General features: G+C 32.4%; 1 protein-coding gene across 2 annotated transcripts; it reads left to right on the top strand.

Annotated features, from left to right (window-relative positions):
- Nucleotides 1-6,789: 6,789 nt before the first annotated feature.
- On the top strand, nt 6,790-18,220 carry LOC143067438 (monocarboxylate transporter 12-like). 2 transcript variants are annotated; one of them, XM_076240711.1, is made up of 6 exons: nt 6,792-6,940; nt 11,559-11,717; nt 12,708-12,851; nt 14,507-14,653; nt 15,682-16,806; nt 17,143-18,220. In XM_076240711.1, the coding sequence occupies exons 2-6, from the start codon at nt 11,567-11,569 to the stop codon at nt 17,262-17,264; spliced, it is 1,689 nt and encodes a 562-aa protein (XP_076096826.1). In that variant the 5' UTR covers nt 6,792-6,940; nt 11,559-11,566; the 3' UTR covers nt 17,265-18,220. The 2 variants fall into 2 exon arrangements, with proteins under 2 accessions (XP_076096827.1, XP_076096826.1); XM_076240712.1 differs by lacking the exon at nt 14,507-14,653 and having other exon boundaries at nt 6,790-6,940.
- The last annotated feature ends 9,131 nt before the right edge of the window (nt 18,221-27,351 follow it).

Below are 27,351 nucleotides of genomic sequence, written 5' to 3'. Positions count from 1 at the left end.
GACAATAAGTTTTACAAATTTTTGAAATATTTATAGAAACTCTTCTGATATTTTGTACTTTCAAATTTGGATGTTTTTATTTTTTTTCCATACTTCTGTAAACCTAATCTTTTCGTTTTCCCACTGCGGCAATACAACTGTATCTTCATTTAAGTGATGAACTATATAGTTTCTTTGTAGTAATTACCTGACAGACCATGCATCTGTGCCAATCAATGAATAGTTTTTGCTTTTTAGAATAGGAAGGGTTTCCTTTTAACTAGACTGTGAAAATTCAACACGACCCGGAAATTTTTTAAACATTTTCCAATACGATTCTTTATTTAGAAAGGGATGAATTCGACAGAACTCCAAAACTATGTTTTAGATTGATTTTATTTGATTTCGGACGATTTTATATCTATTTAAGCTCACTGAAGTAAAAGATAGATATAGAACCGTTCAAATTTTATCGTACTCTAATAGCACTATTCAGTACACGGAAATCGACTAACATATTCAGTCAAAAACCGATAACGAAGAAGATAAGGAATTCCAGAAATTATATTAATTTTACCCAATACATAAACTTACAGAAATTCGTGGTTTTAAGAAATGTTGAGATAAAGTCTGGGTCTTGAATGAAAAAACAATAACTGACGAGTAATTTGTTTTTTTCTAAAACGGGAAGAGTGCAAAAACATTTAATAAGAATTAAATTGTAGATCCGAAAAGGTCAGGATTACAAAAGTTTTCGTATAAAATGTCAAATATTTACCAGGAATGCAAAAGCATGTGGACTTACAGGTGTAAATATTGTTTTTCAATATTTTATGGATCTAATTCACTTTTAGTTATTCTGCCTAAAAAAAGAGTGACGACTAATTTCCTTTGCCTGAAAAACATGTCGTAATTTAATAATGTTCAAGTAATTTCTGAAATAAACGTTAATTTTACAAAAAACTGCATCGTACCATTTTGTAACGACCGGGCAAAAATCAAAGTTAACTCTTTATTCTTTCATTTAAAAAAGAAATTAGCCGTATGATAGGTGGATGCATCGAAGTCTTTAATTAGACGTATTTTTCAAATATTACACTCGCCTATACTTGAATGTATTAAATTGTCTTAAGATCATCTTATCTGCTAAGAGTGTATATTGGAGTTATCTTAGAATGATTGACAGCCCTTAAAATTAATTTTGCACTCACAACATAAAGTGTAATCTGTTTCCTTTTCGGAACGCTCTGTCTTAGTTTTTATCCAAATGAATTTTAGATATTATATATATGGTCAGTACTATTTCCGAATCTGTTTCAATACGTTGTTAATGTAAAATTTTCAATTTCATCAGGATAAGAGTTGGATTCGGCTAAGAGCATCCAATGGAATAGTCATTCCATACGTCGGATATATCGTAACAAATGAATATTTACCTTTATTTGGCGAAACCATTAAGTACAGAGGAATTTTGATTTTAAAGATTTCTCCTTGAGTAAACAGGAATGACTTATATTGCCTTAGAGGTATGCACATGATATCTCAACGTGTTGATATTTGCCAAACTATAAACAACTTAGTTAAACCTGAAAATTCTGAAATTGAGGGTTTTGCATGAGAAACATGAAATTCTGAAATTTGTATACCCGCTTATTCTGTTAGCATTGTAACTGTCGCAGGACCAACACAGACTACGTCAAAGGACAAAATTATGAACATTGAACCGTTATCGAGGAATACGGATGTCATGGTAATTGACTCTGCGTCAATTACAGAAAGAAACCGATATCCTGTGAGCATATTTGAAGTCAGCTGATTGATGGCTAAAATTGAATACTAGGATTGGGGTTATAAAAGAAGTAACTTGTTTGGTTAACCGAGGAGAATTAAAAGTACAATTTTTCAAAACCAATGATAATGAAGAAACAGTAGTTTTAAAGGCTGAAATTAATTTGAAAAAAAATCCTTTGACTTCTTAAAAGAACTAAATTTTAGCGAAACTGAATAGCGGAAAATAATGGAATTGATTGAGGAGGAAGTTTGCATATCGAAAGATCTAGGTCTGGGAAACAGCACTATCATGCAGCATCAAATTAAGTTGTCCGATTATAAACCAGTAGCTCAAGCCTTATAGACGTTTTCCGACAAATCAATACGAAGAAGTGAAAGGGCATATAAAACACCTTCTGGCGAAAAATATCAAAGAAGAAAGTATAAGTCAGTATGCGGCCTCGATTGTTGCCGCAAGGAAAAAAGACTATTATATACGCCTATGTATTGATTACCGGAAGTTAAATACTAAAACACTCCGTGATGTATTTCCGCTACCACGAATAGATAATACATTGAATGTACTGCATGGAGCAAAAAGCACTATCGACCTTGCTAGTCGTCTCATTAAATCGCAATGCATCCCAACGACCAATATGAAACTGCTTTTAGTACACCATTAGGACTATATGAATATTCTTGAATGCCATTCGGATTGTGTAATAGTCCAGCCACAATTCAACGGTTAATGTAGCACATTTTTAATACTTCGGTCTTCTAAATTTGCTTATACACCTTGATTATTTGTTGTTTTACTCTTCATCGACAGAAGAACGTTTAACAAAATTAGATAACAAAAAGTGCTAACGAAGATAAAAGAACATAAAGAATAAAAACCAAGTGAAAGATATGGGCTACATTATATTTTCAGATAGCATCGCAATCGATCCAGATAAAGTGGATGTTGTAAATAAATGTCCGAAATCAGAGACCGTAAAGGACTTGCTTTCTTTTGTTCGATTTGCGAATAAGTATCGTAGGTTTGTTCGAAAGTGTATACATGTAGCTAGACCTTAATATCACCTGATTAGTTTCTGTTACAAGGAAAAGTCAAATCAGAAGTCAAATAAGCAAATGCAACTTTCATGGGCAGACGCATGCTCCGAAGCTCTCACATATATAAAAGAGAATCTGACGTCATCACCTAAACTAAGGTATGCAGATATAAATGTGAAATTATTTTTAGAAACTGATGCTAGTTTCTTAGAGCAGGCTTAATTCAAAATAAAGGGAAAGGTCTTCTTGTAATATCCTATACCAGCCGCACACTAAGATCTAGTGAAAGATATGATGCCAACTATAGCTCTGTAAAACTTGTTAGCTGTCAAATGGGCAGTAACTGACACATTTAAAGACTACTAACTTGGTTCAAAATTTGAAATTAAAACAGACATTAATCCTCTGTCACACTTACAGACAAGCGAGAAGCTATGAACAATGATGAGCAGCTCAGTTAATTCGGTTTAATTTTACAATTTCGAACCGTTCTGGAAAAGGGAATCTCGCTGCCAATGCGATGGTTGCCTAGTTACACGACCGATGTACCGACCGATTTACGTGTTATAGCAAATCAGAGAACCGTAGAATCAATCGAATGTGAAGTTGAGAAGAAAACAGAACCACCTCACAAGGATGAGATATTAAAGGCGTTATGTAATCAAGTTAGTGCGTTACCGAGATATAGTAAAGGTGACATGAAGCCAATGCAAAATAGCGACAATACAATTAAACAGTGTTTAATATACTTCAATGGGAAACGGTCATCAAGTGAGAGAATAAAAGAGTCTCCTCAAGTTATTTCTATGTTGCGACAAAGGGACAGAATGTTTCGCAAAACGGGATTCTTTATAAAGAAGTGATTGATGCACAACAAGGTGAGACACATCAATTCGATGTACCAGAAGCTTTCCAAAAGCAAGTGTTAGAAAGGCTTTATGAACAAGCAAGTCATTTGGGAATCGGAAACCGGAAATAAGCTTGATTCGTTCGTGTTACTGGACTGGGCTCTTCAAAGACATTGAAAATTACTGCAAGCATGCAAACGTTGTAATGTTTCAAAAATGCCATGTCAGCGCAAATCAGTTCCAATGAGTCACTTGGTACCAAGCAAACCAAATGAAATCCTAGCTATAGATTATACTATTCTAGAACCAGTAAGCGATGGCCGGGAAAATGTTCAAGTAATTACACGAATTTTCGAAATTTATAATAGCGATTTTAACACGAAATCAAAATGCAGCATCTACAGCCAAAACACCAGTTTCTTAATGGTTTGGGAGTTATGGAATACCTAAAAGTACCCATTCTGATCTGGTGAGGAACTTACTTATAAGTGAGCTTTGCAATATTCAAAAAGAGCAGAACCACTCCTTATCATCCACAAGGTAATGGTCAAGTGCGAAATATTTACTAGGACTTTACATGACCTACTTCGAACCCTAACACCAAAAACAGAAACAACAATAAATTTTCACATACAACTCAACAGTTCATGCATCTACAGGGTTTTCTCCGTTTTATTTCAGGAGAGCACTTAAGGAAAGAAGTTGCTTTACGAGAGAAAGCAAAGCGTCCGAACATAAAATTGGAGTTTGTACTCGAGTACTTATTCATAATAGAGTACAAGGCCGAAGTAAGATTCAGGACAAGTAGAATTCCGTACAGTTTCAAGCCATAAAGTGTATAGACTCAGACCGTCATGTTTACCTCATTGAACCGATTGATAAATCTAGTCAACCTCACGTCGAAAATAGAACGAATTTACAAATATGCAAATTCAAACCACAACCAGACAGTCACAGTAATTCAGACGAAGATCGTATTGCAGTTGGTTACAATGGATACCGACAACGGAGACGATCCAACAGGTCTTACTTTGGCAAACACTAAAATGTTTATAATGAACCAAGATCAACTGTTTAAGATTGACCATGTTCGACAATCAAATATGTTTTGATATTGTACCAATGTGTGATATTTTTATGACTTTTTAAAGTTATGTAAGCTACATTTTTTTAGTCAAGGTTGTTTGCTTATGACTTTTTAAGCCATTTAATGTACCAAGACCTTGTTGATAAATATTCCGTATCAACTTCTCAAATAATACACGATGGTCTTGATGTATAGATTCTGCGTACTGATGTTGTTTATCATCTTAACAACATGTTTTATTGTTCTTTCATTTGTCTTTGTTCTATAATTAATATTACTTTTACTGTTGAATGGTTTTATGTGATATCCGTTTGACGTGGTTCGGTACTTATACATCTCGTCAATGTGTTTGTATTGGCTTTCATTTTTTTGGTGGTTTGTTTTGTTTATTCGACATTTTTGTATTTTTTTGTGTTCTTATAACGTGACTCTGTACTTTAAAAGATCCCGTCAGTATGATGTTGGTCTATTATATGTCATTATGATATATGTCTATTATGAATAACTATATACGTTGAACCATAAACGTCAAAATCATTCAATCGCGTAGTGGAATTAACTATTTTTGGATTCTTATAACTTTTGGACTAGTTTAAATCTTGGTCTCTTACATACTTTTGATTTTTTAACCCTGTATGCTTACATTGCCTATGTAAATTTTAAAATTGTTTGTATGCACATTGAACGACAAATTTATGTGACGTATAAAAAATTTCTGACGTCAGACACTCAAATCAATCAATGTGTTCGTAGATAGTAGATGTTTTTGTGTTCTGTTAAGTTGTTCCCTTTTAAAAATGTTATACGATGATGACTGATGTACCCATATTTTGACTATTTTATTTATTGTGTCTGTTTATTTAACGCATCAATGTAAATATAACGGATTTGATGAGACTGTCAATAAAGTGAGAGGGTTAGCGCTATAGAACCAGGTTTAATCCACCATTTTCTACATTTGAAAATGCCTGTACCAAGTCAGGAATATGACAGTTCTTGTCCGTTCGTTTTTGATGTGTTTTGTTATTTGATTTTGCCATGTGGTTATGGACTTTCCGAATTGATTTTCCTCTAAGTTCAGTATTTTTGTGATTTTCTTTAATAAACAATGCTTTTATACAGTTTTTTTTTTTTTTTTTTTTAGTTTTTTTTTATTGTTTTCACTTTACGTTGGGGCTTTATCTCTGGTCATATTTCAGTGTGCAAAGTTCTGATTTCAAGGTAAAATTTCTACATAAAGGGAAATTGCATGACATGTACGAATAATTGTATCTGTCACTGGAAATTATGGGCGTCTTGTGTAAAGTCGGGAATTTACCATTATGCTACCTCAGCCAATGATTTATTAGAATAGAATATTGTTTATTTCTAACTACTAAGTGTAAACAAGATCAAAAAAAAATTATCATGTGTTTATTAAAGGTTGGATCCGGTCTTTATGTTTTATATTTATTTCGTAAGAACCCGCCTCATTTGTGTCGTAATGTGCTTGGTGTAGGTTTAGTAACAACATAATTTTGTATAAGCAAGAGCGATTTAATACTTTGGCTTTGCAGTCCGAAAAATGCCTGCTAGTCGAGTGACATAAATATATTTATAACTGTTGAATGATAATTATTATTAAGGACATTATAGTGCATAATATACCGGTCTAGTGGAAACAGGATAATATAAAAAAAAAAAAAAAAAAAAAAAAAAAAGAAGATGTGGTATGATTGTCAATTAGACAACTATCCACAAAAGACCAAAATGACACAGACATTAACAAATTCATTATAAAGTAATTTTCCTGAATATGTTTGAAATATTTGGCATCTATTAACATTAGGTTCGCACGATCAATCAATCAGTCCCCCAGTTATAATATTTTCTTACTGTCCCTTTTTTTCCTCTAAACTTCATCTTATTTTCTATGTGGTCTATATTAAATCAGGTGAGTGTAGATTCCAGATGAAATAACGTAATGACCTTGTGCTTTCTGTTAGCTCGTCGTTCCTTAACAATGTGCATGAATCATGCATGGTTAAGGATCATCCTCGGTTGTCAACATACTTCTGGAACTTTGAACTTTAAATATGTCAACATAGTTATCTTGTCGTTGATTCACAGGCAATTTTACATGTTGCACTTTTGTCGTATAATTTATGTAAGGCCAAGGATAACAAGAGGATTTCCTGTATTATTTTATTCTATTTCACCTGTAAGTATTTATATAAGCTTGTAGAAATATATGTTTCAGAATTCCTTATTTTTTTCAGTGTACAATTTTTCTTCCATCTGTGAATTATATTTGTAACGATGTATCCAAAGTTAAATATAAACCAACACTGGATATATTGCTTTCAGCACTGGGGATGGTGGTTTACGTGTCCATTCCACTACCAAGACGACAGAACAATATACGATCTCAGTATTTTGATGTAAAACGTATTTTTATGAATGAATTGAATTATTATTATCTTGCATACCAGATAAAGATATCTATGCAGATTACAAGTTCGTTTGCACTTGGTAACAGTATATCATTGAAAACTGCGACATAGCAACAGGTTGTCTTTTAAAAAAAAAATCACTATTTCATTTTGATGGATGCATAGCAAATAACACTGCATCCGGTTTTTCTCGTTTTATGGGTTCATTCGTTTCCTTTGGATTTTGTGTTTTACCCTGATTTACATCTTTATGGGTTCATTCGTTTCCTTTGGATTTTGTGTTTTACCCTGATTTACATCTTTATGGGTTCATTCGTTTCCTTTGGATTTTGTGTTTTACCCTGATTTACATCTTTATGGGTTCATTCGTTTCCTTTGGATTTTGTGTTTTACCCTGATTTACATCTTTATGGATATTTTGAGATTTGAATACAAGTGGTTTACATTTATAAATTGTTATTTGGATGGAGAGTTGTCTCATTGGCACTCATACCACATCTTCCTATATCTATATAATTCTTGACTCTAATTTACTACTTTATAAAAACTTCAGAAAGAATATGGTGGTCCGAAATCTTTTTGATTTCAATCGAAATTGGCACTATTGTGCTTTAGATTTTTAATTTTTCTTATAAATATTGAAGTCAAAAACATTATTTATTACTGGCTTATATAATGAAAGCCATAACAGACCGAGAAAATTTGACAGTTATTAAAACGTAAGACGACCTTTATTTTTCGGTTGTTGCCCTTACATGAAGAGTTGTCTGACAACAAAAATAGACAGGCTGAAAAAGAAAACTTAGAAAATTATTCACAAATAAAACATATTATAGCATAAAAATAACGAAATTGACTGAATCCATCACTTGACCTCTTTATTACCATTAAATGGTTAAATCGAGAATGGAAATAGGAGTGTGTCAAAGAGACAACAGCCCGACCAAAGGAAAGAGAACAACCGAAGCCCACCAATGGTTTTTTATTAACATATGTGAAACAAAGTTCGTTTTCTGATTTATTCATCAGATTAAATTTTATTACCTTTGTTTGAACATATGTTAATAAAAAACGATTGTTTTCTTGTAAACTCTATACAATTTTTAAATGAATAAAAATGACAACGTATCTCGGAACGTTTGACTTATCGAAAATTTAAATGTAAAACTTTTTTCGTTTAGTGCAAATGTTATTTAGATTACACATGCAGATAAAATGCACATTACAAGAGGTATTCGTAAATATTTTAACAACTTCTTGATCGATATTATTTTTAGCCTTAACTCTTTAATATGGATATAACACGAGCAGTGAAATTGAAGTGAAATAAATGTGAATACAATGTATATTATACATAATACAATATAAGTAAATGTCAGAAAAATATAAACTTATTGGTATGAGGCTGAGAAACTGGGGAAGGGCTCGATTCTACTTTTATATTTTTCTGACACTGACCTAATATTGTTTTTATACTGCAACTGAAGTTAAACATTGATAGCTATTTATTTCAAATTTTTTATCCTTTAAGGAACCCCTGATTGTGGGAAAAGTGATTCATGATGAAATTGACATTGCACAAAATATAGCTGTGTTATACGGAAGCGTATTAGGGACATAGAAAAAATAAAATTGGCAGTGAACTTTTTTTTAACTCGAAATTTTAACTTTTCTTATCTTGAAATTTCGACTTTAAACTCAAAATTTCGACTTTTTTAAAACTCGAAATTTCGGCTTTTTCTAAACTCGAAATTTCGACTTCTTTTAAACTCAAAATTTCGACTTTTTTAAACTCAAAATTTCGACTTGTTTTAAACTCAAAATTTCGACTTTTCCTAAGTATTTATACGTTTGTGATTACCACATTCACAGTCATTTATATCAGCAAGCGGAGAGCCATATACATCATAAACTTAATAAGCATATTTTAATAAACTAAACCATTTTAAAGAGGTTATTTTAGATAGAAATCTTGTTCTTGCCGAAGAATAAATAAAATATGTTTCACGTTCAAATATATATTTCAAGTCTGGACTTCAGATATGTGTATCATCCGACACACCTATATTACGACATACTTTTATTCGACAATACTTTTATTCAACAGTCTAAATAAATTCATAAAGACAAGGGTTAATAGTTGTGTCATAAGAATGTCAACTTGTAGCTCATTTGTCGTCCTGAATATGCATGGCATTTTTGGCTACTTGATTTACCATTGTTTAAACAAGGCAAAGTCAGTGACTTGCTATTAGACCTTTTCAACAATTGTCTACACCTACAATTGAGAACGACTACGACAGGTAAGATGTACGGGGTCGTCTCAAAAGTAAAGATTGAAAATAACAGTACTGATTTCTATACTGATTTTTTTTGCTTGAAGTTTATTTCATTGGCAGTAATTCAACTTTCCTAAAGATTCTCAATGACAGGAACACGTTTTTACCCCTCCCATAGTATTGCACATGTACCTCAGGTTAGGTGAAAATCAGTTGAAAACACTAACTTGATCGTGTTTACAAGTGTATAACGGACGGACAGACAGTCCAGTAATTATCTGTCATAAATTTCAAAAATTTCATAAGGGAGCAACTATTTAACTTAAAAAAATAGGGGGAATGGGGAGGTCTCGGTCAGATTTCTCTTCTTTCGAAATTCTTATAGTTTTTCAACGCATTCTATCAACTTATTTTTTCAAAATTCAATACCATAAGGTATTGGAGAAATCTGCATTCCGAAATACTTTTTTTTGTCACCTGCCTGACCAGATTTTTTTCCTTATTAAATTGGGGATTAGAATTTTAAAAAAAAATGAAAAAAAACGTGACCCCCACCCCCCTGAAGTTATATTGTCGTTCCCTAATAATTTTACAGAAACAAATTTATCGTTATTGTCATGCGACACAATCTTTAGCAGACTCGCATAATCCTAAACTAAAACGAATGCGGAATGATTGCAGAGATTTTTTAATCAATTTAACGTGAAATGTCGTGGTAATACATGTAATAAGAATACTATTTGATAGACAAATATTTATTTAATTTGTGTTTGATATATCTTCTGTAGCTATATAGTCAATACAGTATATAACCGCCAAATCGAATATGGCTTGTATACGTTATGATAATCATGATGTTTTTTTTAATTTGAGACGACCCCTCCATTTTACCTGTAAACTGTAGGTGTCATTAGTCGGTGTCGAGAGATGTTAAAAAGGTCTATAAATGGGAAACCAAACAGGCCTTTGAAACTGCGATGCTTAATGTTCTCAGATCTGACGATTCTATGACAGTGTCGTGGGAACTAAAACATGGAAATGGGAAAACATTTTTTTTTTCTGTCAACATGCATGTTCTTTCCGAATTCAATATTAAAACTAATCCATATCTTAATTTAAGAACAAAACCAATTTCAAAATATAAATTGCCAAAATGTGTGGATGACGCTTTAATAATTTGCGTCCATGTCTACTCCTTCTAAAATTGGTATAACTGTGTTTGAATACTAACATCAAAGTTTTAAAAGTACTTAGAAAAAGTTAAAATTTCGAGATTTCAACAGTCGAAATTTTGAGATCAAAGTCGAAATTTCGATTTAAAAAAAAAGTCGAAATTTTGAGTTTACAAAAAGTCGAAATTTTGAGTTTAAAATAAGTTGAAATTTTGAGTTTAAAATAAGTTGAAATTTCGAGTTTAAAATAAGTCGAAGTTTCGAGTTTAAAAAGTCGAAATTTTGAGTTTAAAAATAAGTTGAAATTTCGAGTTTAAAATAAGTCGAAATTTCGAGTTTTAAAAAAGTCGAAATTTTGAGTTTAAAAATAAGTTGAAATTTCGAGTTTTAAATAAGTCGAAATTTCGAGTGTTAAAAAAGTCGAAATTTCGAGTTTTAAAAAAGTCGAAATTTCGAGTTTAAAATGGAAATTTCGACTTTTTATAAGTCGAAATTTCGAGTTTCAAAAAGTCAAAATTTCGACTTTTCATTAAGTCGAAATTTCAAGATTTTAGAAAGTCAAAATTTCAAGTTTAAGTCAAAATTTCGGGATTTGAAAAGTCAAAATTTCAAGTTAAAGTCAAAATTTCGAGATTTTGTAAAGTCAAAATTTCGACTTTGAAAAAAAAGTTCACTGCCAATTTTATTTTTTTCTATGTCCCTAATACGCTTCCGTAGTGTTACTATATTTAGGAAATAAAGCAGTATAAAATCATTTATTCCATAGTTCTGCCAAATTTTGCTCACTCAACATAGTATTTACGCACAAAGTTATTACAATAGAATGTCCAGGTTATAAAGTTACAGAAAGTAAAACAAATCATTGTAGTAATAAATTTAGCATATGTGTTTATAAGCATTTTTTATTTTCTATCTTATGAATGTATTTCATGCAGAGGGCGTCATGACAGAATGTGAAAAAACAGTGAACCAATATGAAAACGATTCATATACTGAAGGTTCTGAAGCCGAAACCGATACAGGGGATAACCTTGATTCAGATTCACATGACGATAAGAATGTTGACGGTGGATGGGCCTGGGTCGTCTTAGCAGGTAAATATCAGTCGGGTTTATAAAAGGGAAGATGTGGTACTTTTGCTAATGAAACATCTCTCAACAAGAGACCAAATGACACAGAAAGTATTGTAAATATTTAAACAAAACACACTTACAGTTTTAAAACCCATCAAATATGAAAAAAATAGTTTATAAATCTTTAAAAAAAAAATCATCGCTTTATCGATGCGGATTCCTAAGCGATGACTGAGAAGACTGGGTGTTTACATAAAAACTACATTTTTTCATAAGATATTATTCTTTAACCTGTATAACATGGTGATTGGGTTTGACAAAGTTTGTGAAGTTGGAATAAAAATGTGACCTCTGACTAAAAATATCAAAAGTTTCAATGTAAGCATCTTAATTTCAAGACATCTAAACCCTCATCTTTGGTCAAAACATATTAAACACCTTATATATTGCCAAAAGTAACATAACAAAATTACCGTCCGTCTAGGAAAACATAAACACCTAATATACGGCTATGACCTTAAATATAACTTAGACAACAGACACACCACATATATTTATGACTAAGCCTGAACATCTCATATGTTGTTCATAATGGCTAAGACAGTATATATATACCATATATTGAACTAAGAGTAGACAGCAAGAACATCTCATATATGACTAAGACAGCATAAACATGCACCCTATTCATGGCTAAGACATCATAAACATATGTGGTTTAGACAATATATACGCCTTATATATGTCTAAGACAATATAATACATAATATGCGACTAAGACGGCATAAACACCTTAAATATGACTAAGACCGTATAAACACCTAATATATGGTTAAGACAACATCAACACAATATATATTGGTTAGACGGCATATACATTCATTTATGGCTAAGACAGCCAAAACGCACATACAAACATTTTCTACTAGTTTTTATCTTTTAGCAATAAACAAAATATCTTAAAAGTACTAAGCTTGCATAAAAACTTTCTTTTCTTTTGTTTTATATAAGGATCAACAGTTCTTTTTTGTGTATTTGGATCTACAATGAAAGGATTTGGTGTATTCTTCAATGGTTTTATAGATGAGTTTGGTGCTAGTTCTTCGATCACTGCCGTTATACCTGGTGTACTACAGGGTACATATAGCCTTTTTAGTAAGTATCAATGGTGTGTTATATGATGAAGAATAGTTGTCGTTTGTTTATGTGTTACATATTTGTTTTTTCGTTCATTTTTTTGTACATAAATATTGCCGTTTGTTTTCTCGTTTGAATAGTTTTACATTGTCATTTCGGGGCCTTTTATAGCTGAATATGCGATATGGGCTTTGCTCATTGTTGATGGCCGTACGGTGACCTATAGTTGTTAAGTTTTGTGTCATTTTGGTATTTTGTGGAGAGTTGTCTCATTAGCAATCATAACGCATCTTCTTTTTTTATTGTTATTCAGTGCAATTGTTTTCAACATGTTGAATAACAGTAGTAGTGAATATTCGCAACGATAAAGATCAGTTATTGTTAGCACTTATTATTCCTGTCGCTTTGTTTCTGTTAAGTTGTATGTTATATTTGCATGGTGTGATATGTGGTGTATACTTTAACAAGGCAGCAACCCAAACGACACAAACAATCAAAATACATCAAGAGGTCAACATAAAGTCTTCAACAATACACTGGTGTCTTTTAAATATGTGAAGCTCTAAATTTCTCAGTCGAAAAAAGTTGTGAATAAATTGTAAAGAGACAATGAAAGATCTATCACTACCACCAAATTACAAAAATATAAAGTTATTGAAAAAATTACAAAGAATGGTAAGCTATTTGTAAAGATAAAGAAATATGATAATTGGTAAAACTAGCTTTAGCTCCCATGCTATTATCATCCTTTGTCGTCGGACCGTCGTTCAACTGTTCCAAAAAAAAATATCCTCCAATAAACCACCAAGCATATTGTCGCCAATCCGTCCGCCCGTCTGTAAACTGTTCCGAAAATCTTCATCTCAGAAATCACCAGGACTATTGTCGCCAATCCGTCCGCCCGTCTGTCAACTTTTCCAAAAATCATCTTCTTGGAAATCACAAAAAATAGTGTCGTCAATCCGTCCGCCCGTCTGTCAACTTTTCCAAAAAATCTTCATCTTAGAAATCACCAGGACTATTATCGTCAATCCGTCCGCCCGTCTGCAAACTTTTCCAAAAATCTTCATCTCAGAAATAAACAGGACTATTGTCGTCAATCCGTCCGCCCGTCTGTAAAATGTTCCAAAAATCTTCCTCTTGGAAATCATAAAAACTATTGTCGTCAATCGTCCACCGGCTGTAAACTGTTCCGAAAAAAATCCTCTCAGAAATCACCAAGACTATTGTCATCAATCCGTCCGCCCGTCTGTAAACTGTTTCCAAAAATCTTCCTCTTTGAAATCACAAGGACTATTGTCGTGCATCAGTCTGGCCGTCTGTAAACTGTTCCGAAAAAAATCCTCTCAGAAATCACCAGGAATATTGTCATCAATCCGTCTGCCTGTCTGTATTTACTGTTCCAAACAACTTTCTCTCAGAAATCACCAGGACTATTGTTGTCAATCCGTCCGCCCGTCTGTAATCTGTTCCGAAAAACTTCCTTTCAGAAATCACCAGGACTATTGTCATCAATCCGTCCGTCCGCCCGTCTGTAAACTGTTTCAAAAATTTCCCTCTCAGAAATCACCATGGCTATTGAACATTAATTTCAAATTCTGGAAACCAAGTTTAAACTTCAAATACTGTGTGTTGTGCTACAGAACCATGAATTATATGTTTTCTATTTATAGCTCTTCCAGTGCTGACTATTGGATTAAGATACTTCACTACCAGACAGTTTTGCATAGTCACTGGGCTACTGGCAAGTGCTGCTTTCATTTCCTGCAGTTTTATTGAAACAGTCCATATACTTATAATAACGAATGGTGTTATGATTGGTACGAATTGACAATTGGCAGTTATAAGTCAAGTGTTATTGTTTAGCAGTCAGTTAAAATACTTTAAAAGCTTTTAAAGTTAACATTTGCATAGAGTATCTTTTAATGAAATACTATGTCCAAGTTAGCTTTCTATACCCCCAAAAAAATGTTCATCAAATAAACTCATCAAATTCAGGATTTTTTTCGTCTAAAAAAGATTAAAAAAAAAAGTTGAAAAATACAAAACTCAAATGGGCGCTTTTTTTGCACAACACCGTTATTATCAAACAATTTCTTCAGAACAGCAAAGAATGTACAATTATTTCATAAAAGACAATGCGTAAAGATAATTCAAAATTGGTGGTGAAATAATGATTTTCATGTATCCGAGTCATTGTTTGACATGTTTACTATAAGCGTAAAGATTCTTCGACGCAAGTTTATCGTAGCTACGATACAAGCGGGTCAGGATTGCGGTAACATTTTCTTCGCACATTGCCCAATTATGCAACCGTCTGTATACATGAAGGTCTTTATTACATTCATTTTGAATATGATAACATTGTCAGTATGTTAATGGTAAATTTACCCCAAAATTTGATTAATATACAAATAAACGAATTTATAAGAATTGTACATGTCTTTGCTATAGTTTTCATGAAACATTTTGAGATCCATTCTTATTCGTTGATTTTGGTCAATTAGGTTTATGTAAAACAAAGTTGTATCTTATCAACTGATTTGCCATGGGTTTGATAGAAAATCCGTGTGCTATCCAAATGATGTTAACATGATTACACTTTGGAGCTTTTTTTCATTTTAGGTAATAGACTTTTTTTAGTATTAGAAATTCACGCAACTATTGCATATGACACACAATAATCAATCTTCAATCAGTTCAAATGTTATATATTATACCTCAATATACTTCTATTGCAGTTTTGGTAACAAAAACGAATCCCCTATAATGTATTTAGTTTGTGATATTTTTTTTTTATTTTCACGCTGTGTTAATGCTTTTTAATATTTCCTTTTTTCTTTTTTAGGAGCTGCATTTTCTCTCTGTCATGGTCCTTTATTGTATCTGATCAGTCTTTACTTTGTTAAAAGAAGAAATCTAGCTCAAGCCGTTGTTGTAGCTGGGTTTAGTTTTGGCGGGTTTGTTTTCCCGCCAGTCTATACGTATCTTATAAAAGAATATGGACTTCGAGGAGGCACCTTGATAACTGGAGGAATACAACTAAATGTTGTAGCTATTGCTTTACTGTTAAGACCAAAACGATTGAAGGCTCAGGAGGATGTTGAAATCCTCATGGAAGATCAAACAAATGATGATATAAAGAAAGCAAATTCACTCTATCAATTACCCACTAAAGACTCCATAGACAAAACATCACATCAGCTATTACTAGGAAATAATGATCGAGAACGAAGTTACAGTGAATCTTTAACTTATCCAATGATTGATAATGTGAATGGTCTAAAGATCAATTCATTTTCGTCACAACATTTAGGAGTGACAGAACATAGTGGATCATTTAATAAATTTCTTAATCAAATTTCAAACTCCAACATTACACGTGTACTAGGAGAGAGTGGTGTAGTAAGCATGTCTCTTTCGGAACTGAAAGTTGATACATTCAAGTCATGTGATTCTGTTGAAAGTAATGTCACATTGAATTGTTCGAACAGATTGAAATTCTTTGTTGATTGTACTGTATTTCATCATTGGTTTATGTGTGTATTCTTATTCGTGTACTGTTTCGGAAGCATTGGATCTGCTTATGTAATCATTTTCATTGCTCCATTCGCAAAGGACAATGGTGTCAGTCCAGAGAGAGTAGCCAGTCTCGTCTCAATTGTAAATGCTTGTGATTTTAGTGGAAGATTAGTGAATGGAGTGATAACAGACAGAAAAATACTAAAAAACCACCAATCAATCTTAATAACATTGTCCATAACAACTGTTTGCTTGGCACTATCGCCTCTATACACTGAGTACTGGCACTTTGTGTTACTTGCCGTCATTGCTGGATTCTGTGCTGGAGGTATATTTGCTATGACTCCATCAGTTGTGGCCGATTTTCTAGGAATAGATAATTTTAGGTCGGCAATGGGAATTTTGGTATTAGGTCAAGGTGTGACGTTAGGGTGTTCAGCTCCATTCATAGGTAAGTCATATTGGAGTACCTCTAATAAAAGAAAAACTGCTGTGAATTCCTTCGTCCGTTTTTTAAAAATAAAATTTTGGAAAGCCATCATAAAAAGTTTTAGGGTATAAAACCAAAAGGGTCTGACAATCTCAGTTTTAGAATAAAAACATAAATGTAATGTTTAATAAACTGGAAATGAACATACAAAAAGTATAGTTAACAATACTAAACACCAACACTGAAATGATATACTTGTATTGAGTTTTACCGGCAAATGTTAACATTTGCAAAGCTGAAAATAAGACAACAGCTGTCAACTTCATTATTGTTTTATTTTTATTTTTTTTATTTCAGGGTACCTTAGAGACGTGACTGGAACCTATATAACATCGTTCCTTTTTATGGCCGGATGTGAATTCATTGCAGTTGTTGTGTTTACATGTGGTCTCCTTGTTAAACAGAAATCTCTGAGATAACTGTCGTAATCTGATGTTAGGAGTTAAATAACAACACAAATCTCTGAGATAACTTCCCAAATCTCATGTGGGATTTGAGAGGACAACAGAAATCTCTGAGATAACTTCCGAAATCTCATGTGGGATTTGAGAGGACAACAGAAATCTCTGAGATAACTTCCGAAATCGCATGTGTGGTTTTATAGGACAACAGAAATCTCTGAGATAACTTCTTTAATCTCATGTGTAGTTTTAAAGGACACAGAAATCTCTGAGAATACTTCCTTGTTTTTATGGTGGTGTTATAGGACAAAAGAAATCTCTGAGAACACGTCCTTATTTTCATGTGGGGTGTTATAGGACAAAAGAAATCTCTGTGATAACGTTTTTAATCTCGTTTGTTTTTTAGAAAACAATAAAAAAAAAATCATGCATAAAGTCTTAAATTGTCACTTAATTTTGTCTTAGTATTATAACAAAATTATTTGTGTAGAATTCGTATTGTTCATGTTATGTAGTATGTTGGTCTGCATAGTTAGTTGTTCTTTAAAGACCCAAACTCTCAACAGACGAATGACTCTTCGAGGGGTGGTCTTGGAATCTTTCCATGATGGGGGAAACTAGCTGGGAACATCTTAGTGGGGAAACTAGCTGGGAACAATGCCTTTGATGGTGTATGGCATTGCTGCGGCTGTAAAGACATTTCGGGCGTTGTTGCCGATGTAGATGCAGGCTGGGATCGACTGACACCTTATAAGTTTCAAAATTCAAACTTTGACGTCTCAAAGCAGAATTTCCACTTATAGCAATCATTTAACTGATGTTATGCCAACGTGGCTTTCTTTGTCACGATTTAATTAGAAATTACCTACTATGGTTACTGTCCGGAATAAGGTCAAATGTTGCATAAGTGAATGTTCCATATATAATAGAGAGGTCAATTTGACTTTGGTGATAATAAATAATCTTTAAATGACCAGAGAACTGTTTGCATTATTCCACAGTATACATATTGATTAACAAAATAATTACCTTTCTTATTTTTAAAAGTAAAATTTAATTTATATTTGTAACGTCAGCTATGTCCAATATTTATGTCAAATATCTGTCACAATATTAGTCTGAAATGCAGGAATAGGCTTTAGAATATTGGCATGTGTTCTGTAGCTGCAGTACGGTTCCGCAGCTAGGTGTTCTGAAGATACCGTTGAATTGTTGGTTTATAGGTTTAAACTGCACAACGTTTGAACGCGGTTGATATATTTGATAAACCCAGAAACAAGGGTGTCATTTGATTTATCGGGTGTCATTTGATTTATCGAGAGAAATGATCGTGAAAGAATAAATAACGGTTGTCAAGCATTGCAATCAGATCGAGAATGAAATATTACCGAGAGAAGACATATATATCCCTCAGTAAATAATCTTATTTAATCAATTAAGAAGAAAAAAGTGTCTGTCAAAATGGTTCATTATTCTGATAAGTATCCTAGACAAATCGATACTTAAATATACACCGTTTATACAAAAATGGACGTTAAGCTAGCAACCAAATAAACAATCAATCAATCCTTTCAGGACTTCTTTGATTGAATCTATGATATTAAACCTGTGATTCTAAAATTTGGAAGTCCGCTCTTGGAAAGTTTTATCGTAGCTATCATGATATGTGTCTTACAATATCAATCTACTGTCTGTTCAAATTGTTTATGACTATTACCAAAACTTGAGTGCTTACTGAATGTTTTTGCTTATCCCTTTTCAATACCATTGTAATTCATTCACGATTCATTTATTTTTCTGCAAACTATTTTGTGAACTTGTGTTCATTTTTCAAACTTTTTATAGTTGATACTGTTGTTTTCTTTTTTTTTTTGACTTCTAATTTATTTTGTCACCTGGTAACTTCTTTTTTTTTATAGGTGTTCAACCAATGCTTTACACACTTTAATATGTTGATTCTAATGACAAAATGGGGGTCAAGTTCAAAATTGAATTTTTCACTTTTACTGTTCAGGAGTTGTGGTCCATGATATTTTGGCAATTGGCACTTTATGTCTTTTTTGTTCGATGATCTTCAATTACTTATAAAACCTTCAACCATTGGTTTTCAACTTGTAATATGTTGTTCCTGATGACAAAATTGAGGTCATATTCAATATTGATGATTTTCCTCGTTTACCGTTTAGGATCTAATGGTACTTTAAGTTTATGTCGTTTAAGTGCAATTACAAATTAACCACTTGACCGATGCCTTTAGAATTTAAATGCATGTATGTTGAAACTGATTTAAACAAGAATGTGTCAATAGTACACTGAAACCCCACACGTACTACCATTTTCTATGTTTAGTGGACCGTAAAATTGGGGTAAAAACTCTAATTTGGCATTAAAATAAGAAAGATTATATCATAGGGAACAGTGTACTAAGTTTCAAGTTGATTGGACTTTAACTACATTAAAAACTGTTTATCTGTTATAAATTGGCATTTTTCATTTGCCATTCTGTAGTGATGGTTCTTGTTAGATTGGAAAATAGGCATATAATTTGGCATGATAAAAAAAGCTGAAAGCGCCTTTAAAAATACAGAAAACCCAGTTTGCTGTCTTCCTTGTTCAACATTTCATAAGAATGCAAATAAATATATACTGTCAAACCATTTTATGTTGAAGTGGAAAGGACTGGACGAAAGTGTTTGACTTGTACTTTGATTGTGTATTCAAATCTCATAAATAAGCACAAAAGTACATAAACAAATCATTCACAGATAAAATCAAAAGTATACACAAATATTTACAAAGGTCAGTCACTATAAATTATGAAACCACCTGTGGAACTGAACAAGTTTTGAATGGTCCCTGATGAGGTCTTTTACTCTACATTATATCATTATAAATTTTTCATAGCTTTCAATCTTTTATTAATTGTAATTAATGAATTTAAATTCTAACAATTCATTCAATCTTAGCTTGTGTCATTTAAATTTGTTTCGTTTATTTTGTCAGCTGAAATATGTTCAACACACTAATGTTTTGCTTGGACTATCAACAAATGTTTTAATTATGGGTCACCATAAACATGTCATTTTAACTGTCATTCAAACAAGTATGTTTACCCAGCTTTAATCTCTTTTGAAAATGATTAGTTACATAAGTTGGAGCCCCCCCCCCCTTTTATGGAAAAAAATTGATTGGTTATATAGGGAAACTGGAACGTGACAGGAGCGGGGCCTCCTCTTAGGCAGCCAGTGGGCCCCCATCAATGAAAATTTCTGGATCAGCACTGATAAGAAATACATGCTATCTGCATTTTTATCATTAGGTCTGCATCTTTTGATAATTTTTACTTTCAAACTTCGAAACATCAGGGTCAATCAGGAATGTATATATTATGCTATATCTACTGTTCCAAGGCCGGGTCAATTTACATTTACATTGACGGGACATTAAATTTTCTTGACGTAACCAAGTATTGGAAACAACTGAGTTGACTCATCAGAGGTAATTATTCATTGATCAGACAGGAATTTTACCTGAAACCAGAAATTATTTCCACTCATTCCACTCATTCCAGTCTTTGGCACAACCAAATTTGACAACATGAGGTTCGACAGTAACAAAACAGATTAAAACATAACAGCTGGTATGATTAAAAAAAAGATTCATATCACATCAAAGAATAAAGTATGTTTGATCTGAGTCATATCACTAGACTACACACATGATTGATCTAAAAAGAGTAAATTTTACTGTCCTCCTTACCAAAGTTCTGGTTGTGGTATAAAGAAAATAGAAAATGTGTAAAAAAAAAGAAAATAGAGAATGATTTGGTGGTAATACATTAAGGTTGGACAATAATTTACAAAATAAATACAACTAGAGGCTCTCAAGAGCCTGTGTCGCTCACCTTGGTCTATGTGCATATTAACAATAGACACAGATAAATTCATATAAAACTTGATTCCTTCTCTTCAAATATAGTCCGAAAAGATAGAAACAGCTTTGGTGGTGGTTTACTCATTTATGTCAAAGATGATATCGGACTCAATCGAATATATGCACTCGAAACGAAAGAAGACGAATCCCTTTTTGTCAATATCCATGTTAAAGGTCAAAGTTTCCTATTGTGTCACACTTATCGATCGCCTAATTCAGATAATAACTACTGGACACGATTAAATCATGCAATTGGGATGGGTTTGCAGGTCAATGAGAGGATGGTAATAACGGGCGATTTGAACTTACTTACTACGCATAATAACAAACTGATTGACACATTAAATTTGTTCAATTTAACCAACGTTATTGAATTACCTACTAGAGTAACGGACCATAGTAGCACTCTGCTAGATCCGATTATTATTAGTGACTCTATGTCATGTTCCTTTTCAAATCTTCTAAAAACTCCATCTGCAATTAGTGATCATGATGCACCTATTGCATTTCTCGAATGTCCAATGTCCGACTTTAAATCTTTTAAAAGATAAATATGGCTATACGATCGGGCTGATAAATCCAAATTTGCTGAGAAATTAGACGAAATAGACTGGAATACTATGCTTCCCGAAAGTAAAACCACTAATGAGATGTGTGAATGTTTTACAATAGAATTTTTGAAAATAGCTAAAATCAAAGAGCTGATAGCTCTGAGGTGGAAGAAGGTGAATAAAAGGTAACCTGAATTACCACGAAAGCAGCCCCACTTACCAAGGCTGCTTTGATCCATTATCGTTATGATGTATATTTTTTTTCTTCAAACAAGAAAAGGTCATGTACAAGTACATGGATTTCCCATCCGTACAATCATTTTCTATGTTCAGTGGACTGTGAAAATTAGGTAAAATCTTTAAATTGGCAGTAAAATTAAGAAGATCATATCATAAGGAACACATGTGCACTAAGTTTCAAGTTGATTGGATTTCAACTTCATCAAAAACTACCTCGACCATAAACTTTATAACCAGAAGCAGGACGAACGGACAGACCAGAAAACATAATGCCCATAAATGGAGCATAAAAATAGTAAGGTTTGTTACATACCCGCCAACTGTTGAAAGTTCCCATAGGGGTTTTTAGTGCACAACAACAATTTTAAGGTTACAATTTTAAGCGAAGTATTTTGTACGATCTTGATTGTCTAGAAATAGTGTCATATTTGTATGATGAACTTACATGCCTTTTTCTTAAGTCTGTTTGTATGATTCTAGTTATTTAATCGGTAGAAGAGATGAAGCTAGCAGATCAGTGTTTATTTTCTTGCGTAAGAATATTAGATGCTTGTTGAAATTTTCAATTTTGAATTATGCACACAAAGATGGACCTTTAACAGGTTGGGAACAACACTCCAAATGAGGGGTAACCTTATTGGAAGAACATTACAACCCACTGTAAAAAATGAGCACATTTTTATTCATATTATTTGATGAAACTTTCCCCCAAGAACTATGCATCTATTAAGTACTAAATGGTCAAAATATGTCAAAAGAATTTTCTGTTGTTTCTAAACTTATATCTTCTTTATTAACTTGACCCCTCATTTAGAAAAGTTGTTCCAAATATAAGAATTTTCCCACTTTTGAGTTTAATAAAAATCTTAAAAATGTTCTTTCTATTTTTTTCAACAGTAAAATGACCCCTTGTTTTAGGAACAGTCCCTTATTTAAGGGACACCACTCATAATGGGGGGGGGGTCCCAACCTGAATAAAAAAATAAAATATGTTACAACCAGTATTATGTCAATAAATTAGTGAAAAAAAATACTATTTACTATCTTTATCATGTTTATGGTAGTACAGTAGACTCCGGACAATCGGATACCCAAAATTTCAGCTAAAAATATCCGATTACCCGATATATTCAATTAGACGATGAATGTATATTCAATGAATATTTTACAATAATAAGTAGATCTATTGCTTAATATGTGAAAGGGTTGGAGGATTGATGGAGTGATTTTTATCAGTTACATCACCACGATGGTTGCGAGAAAAATTATCAGCTGATTATGTAGCTAATGATTAAATTTGTTTCCACTTGCAGTTTTTAAATCCTATATTTATTAAAATCAATCAAATGTCATGAAATATTTATGTAAATTATCATCTTCCATCCATAGTTTGTCTTTACTTGTTTAGTAAACAAATTATTTACATTTTCACACAGGTAAACTAATTTGGCTATAAATAGATCACAGCATGTCTGAGTAGAATCTCTTATCTAAAATCGTAATTGTTATAATTTTATTTCTTTAAATAATCAAATTTAAATTTATGAAAATAATCATGATTGATAAAATAGTATTGCATAAAGTTTACGCTTTCAGAGACTATTTATGTTTAGGTCATGGTTCTACAGGCTTCTTCACATATTTGTAAACAAACCAATATGGCCGCCACACGTGCTAACCTTTGCACATGTGAAAAAAATATTTCTGACAAAAGTCAGATTTCTCTTGTCAAAAGGGATTTATATTTAAATTGCAATAAATTATTCAGAAGGAGGTACATTCAGTTTCAATTATATTTCTTATTCTATGAGCATTTAGAGTTTAATCAAATTCTCCCAACAGTAACGTACTGCTCTTGTCAACTGAGTCTTGAATAATTTTATAAATAGATTCAAACCATTTGAAGTAGAAAGGCATCTAATTCACATGACAAGGAAAACAATGAATAAAGACACCAATTTAATAAGAAATAGATCCTTTTTATTTATTAAAAACAAAATCCTCTTGTCTGCAAGATTGCAAATTCGTAACTTCAAGGGCGAACTTGTAAACAGGGCGAGTTGTCCCGATACCAAAGTCACGCATGCGTACTACAAATATCTACAGCAAAAACATCCGGTTACAAGTAAACAAATAACGTTCATGGATTTCGTGTGGATGAGATGAAATCTATTAATTTACATAAATAAAAAGGTCATATTTACGATAGATAAAATTGAGAAAGGAATAAAATTGTTTTTCAATCCTAATTTACAAATTAAATGATTCAGATGCTTAATCATGTGTAAAAATCGGTGTCAGGAATCTTAAGTTGTTATGAAATTGTAATACACAGAAACGAATGCGGCATACGGAGGCTCAATGAGTTTAAAGTCGGTCCCATAGGTCTTCAGAAGACTTGACGTCTTCTTCCACCAAAAATGCATTCCTACTAAAATAGTAACTGTACGACATAATGACAAACACTGGTTCAATAATGACATAAGACGTGAAATTCGAATTCGAGATAGATTAAGAAAAAAAGCGATTAAATATAATTGTGAAAATAATATTATGAAGTACAAAAAACAGAGAAATAAAGTAAATAATATGAAAAAAATCGCCAAAGAAAATTTTGAAACAAATTTAGACTGTCTAATATCGAAACAACCCTCAAACTCCAAAACGTATTGGAAATTAATTAAAACGTTAATTAAATCCAAAAAAGGTTCAGAAAACATACCCCCTCTCCAAAATATTATAAATGATAATGAACTGAATGATACTGTATATTAAGATGAGGAGAAATGTAATTTGTTAAACAAATATTTTAGTATGATTTCAAAGCTAGATGATGATCATGTTGATTTGCCCGAATTTGATACAAAAACTAATAGTTAGTTTTCAGACATCCAAGTAAATATAAAAGAAATAATAGACATTATTCAGATATTAGATCCAAACAAAGCATCTGGTCCTGATGTGATCAGTCATAAGATGCTAAAGCTGTGTCCAGAAAAGGTAGCAGTTCCGCTGCATATTATATTTAATTAGTCCTTAAGAGAGGGGATATACCCAACTAGCTGGAAGATAGCAAATCTGATACCCATTTTCAAAAAGGGAGACTCATCTCTGCCATCAAATTATAGACCGATATCCTTAATTAGTTGTGTAGGAAAAGATATGGAAAGAGTTGTGTTTAAGAACTTACCGTTATACAATCATTTAAAAGCTAATAAATTAATTTATGAGTATCAATCAGGATTTCTCCCTAAAAATTCAACTGTTCATCAACTCCTAGAAATATGTAATTGCATATTAAACTCCTTGGAAAAAAGAGATATAAACTGTTTTGTATTCTGTGACTTCTCTAAAGCTTTCGACAAAGTTTGGCATAGGGGTCTTATATGTAAAATGAAAGCGTATGGTGTTGACTAAACGTATTGAATTGGTTTCAGGATTATCTACACGACAGAAAACAGAGAGTAGTATTAAATAACTCGTCTTCTTCCTTCTGTAATGTCTCAGCTGGTGTACCCCAGGGATCAGTTTTGGGCCCTCTTCTCTTTGTCTTATATATTAATGATATTGCTGATAAGCTTACTTCACTGTGTCGGCTATTTGCTGCCGACACATCATTCAATTATTCTGGTAACGACGGAGAACAGATTAAATCTGTTATCAATCGCGACTTGAAAGAGCTGGATGTATGGTCTTCTAAATGGCTTATGTCATTTAACCCAGATAAAACCGAAATTATGATATTTTCAAATATTGAGACTCCAGACCTTAGCTTTTCCTTAAATAGTAAAAATATACCTTTAAGTACATCTCATAAGCACCTGGGAGTTAATTTCAGTAGTGACGCAAAATGGAACAATCATATTGAAAGTATAATTACAAGTGTAAAGAAACACTTAAATGTTCTACGTAAACTTAAATACCGATTATCTCGAAATAATTTAGAAAAACTATACTTAGTTTTTATTCGACCCATTTTTGAATATGCCACGGAAGTGTGGGATAATTGTGGAATAGGCTACTCACATAAATTAGAAAATTTGCAATCAGAGGCCGCAAGAATAGTAACAGGTCTACCAATATTTACAAAAACTGAAACTTTATATTCTGAGGTTGGCTGGGAATTTCTTTTTGAAAGAAGGAGACGAAAATTACAGATGTTTTATAACATGAACCAAAAGCATGCACCAGAATATTTATGTAATCTTGTACCTCCTTGTGTACAAAGTACAACCAACTACCCGTTGCAAAATGGTCATGATATTATTGTTCCATTTTGTAGACTTTCCCTTACTACTGAATCGTTTATTCCTTCTACTATACGTGAATGGAATAAACTTGATCCAAAAATTCGCAGTGTCGACTCTATTTCTAAATTTAAGAAAGAATTAAAAAACGATAGTCTATTATGTAAAATTGAAACGTTTTATTTGTACGGCCAAAGGAAATTAAATATAATCTTAACGCAATTGCGATGTTCCGCTTCATTCTTAAACAATAACATATTTAGAGCTAATATTATAGATGATCCTTCTTGCCATTGTGGGTCCGATACTGAGGATGTCTACCATTACTTCTTCGTTTGCCCAAAATACAAACTATGTAGAAAAACCTTATTCCATAACCTTAACTGGCTATCTGAAAACTTTGTTTTAGATACAAAACTATTAATTTGCGGACACTTGGAATTAGAACGAACAAAATATTCAAATTTTCAAACATGTTCAAAATTTCATAAAAAGGTCAAACAGATTTCTTATGCCTTGATAGAACGTTATTATTACTGACACCGAACGTCATCATTGTCATCAATTCACAAGTCATCGTCACAGATTTATACGACTTTTCAAACTTTCTTTTTTCTCTTTTTACTTTCTGTCCTCTTTGTTCACCTATCAAAGCTAGTATTATATTGCATAAATTGTATGTTTTATATGGATGTCCATTATATTATACTATTATTGTAACTTTATATTGTATTATGGAGAAGACTTCATAAGTATGATTTACTTGTGTCTAATCCATTTTGCTTTAATTCAGCAAATAAAATATGTTTAAACTAAACTAAACAAGTTAAATTCATGACAAAATGGTGTTTTGGTGACGGTAATGTGTTTGTAGATCTTTCTTTACTGAACATTCTTGTTGCTACAATTATCTCTATCTATAATGAACTTGGCCCAGTAATTACAGTGGAAAGTATTTCCTAAAAATTTATGAAAATTGTTAACAATTGACTATAAAGGGCAATAACTCCTTAAGGGTTCAACTGATAATTTTGGTCATGTTGACTTATTTGTAGATCTTACTTTGCTGAACATTATTGCTGTTTACAGTTTATCTCTTTCTATAATAATATTCAAGATAATAACCCTTTGGGC

This window comes from Mytilus galloprovincialis, chromosome 3 (assembly GCF_965363235.1).
Source record: "Mytilus galloprovincialis chromosome 3, xbMytGall1.hap1.1, whole genome shotgun sequence".
Classification (NCBI taxonomy): domain Eukaryota; kingdom Metazoa; phylum Mollusca; class Bivalvia; order Mytilida; family Mytilidae; genus Mytilus; species Mytilus galloprovincialis.
Note: the sequence above shows the minus strand (reverse complement) of the source record. Positions and strands in the feature narration are given on the sequence as shown.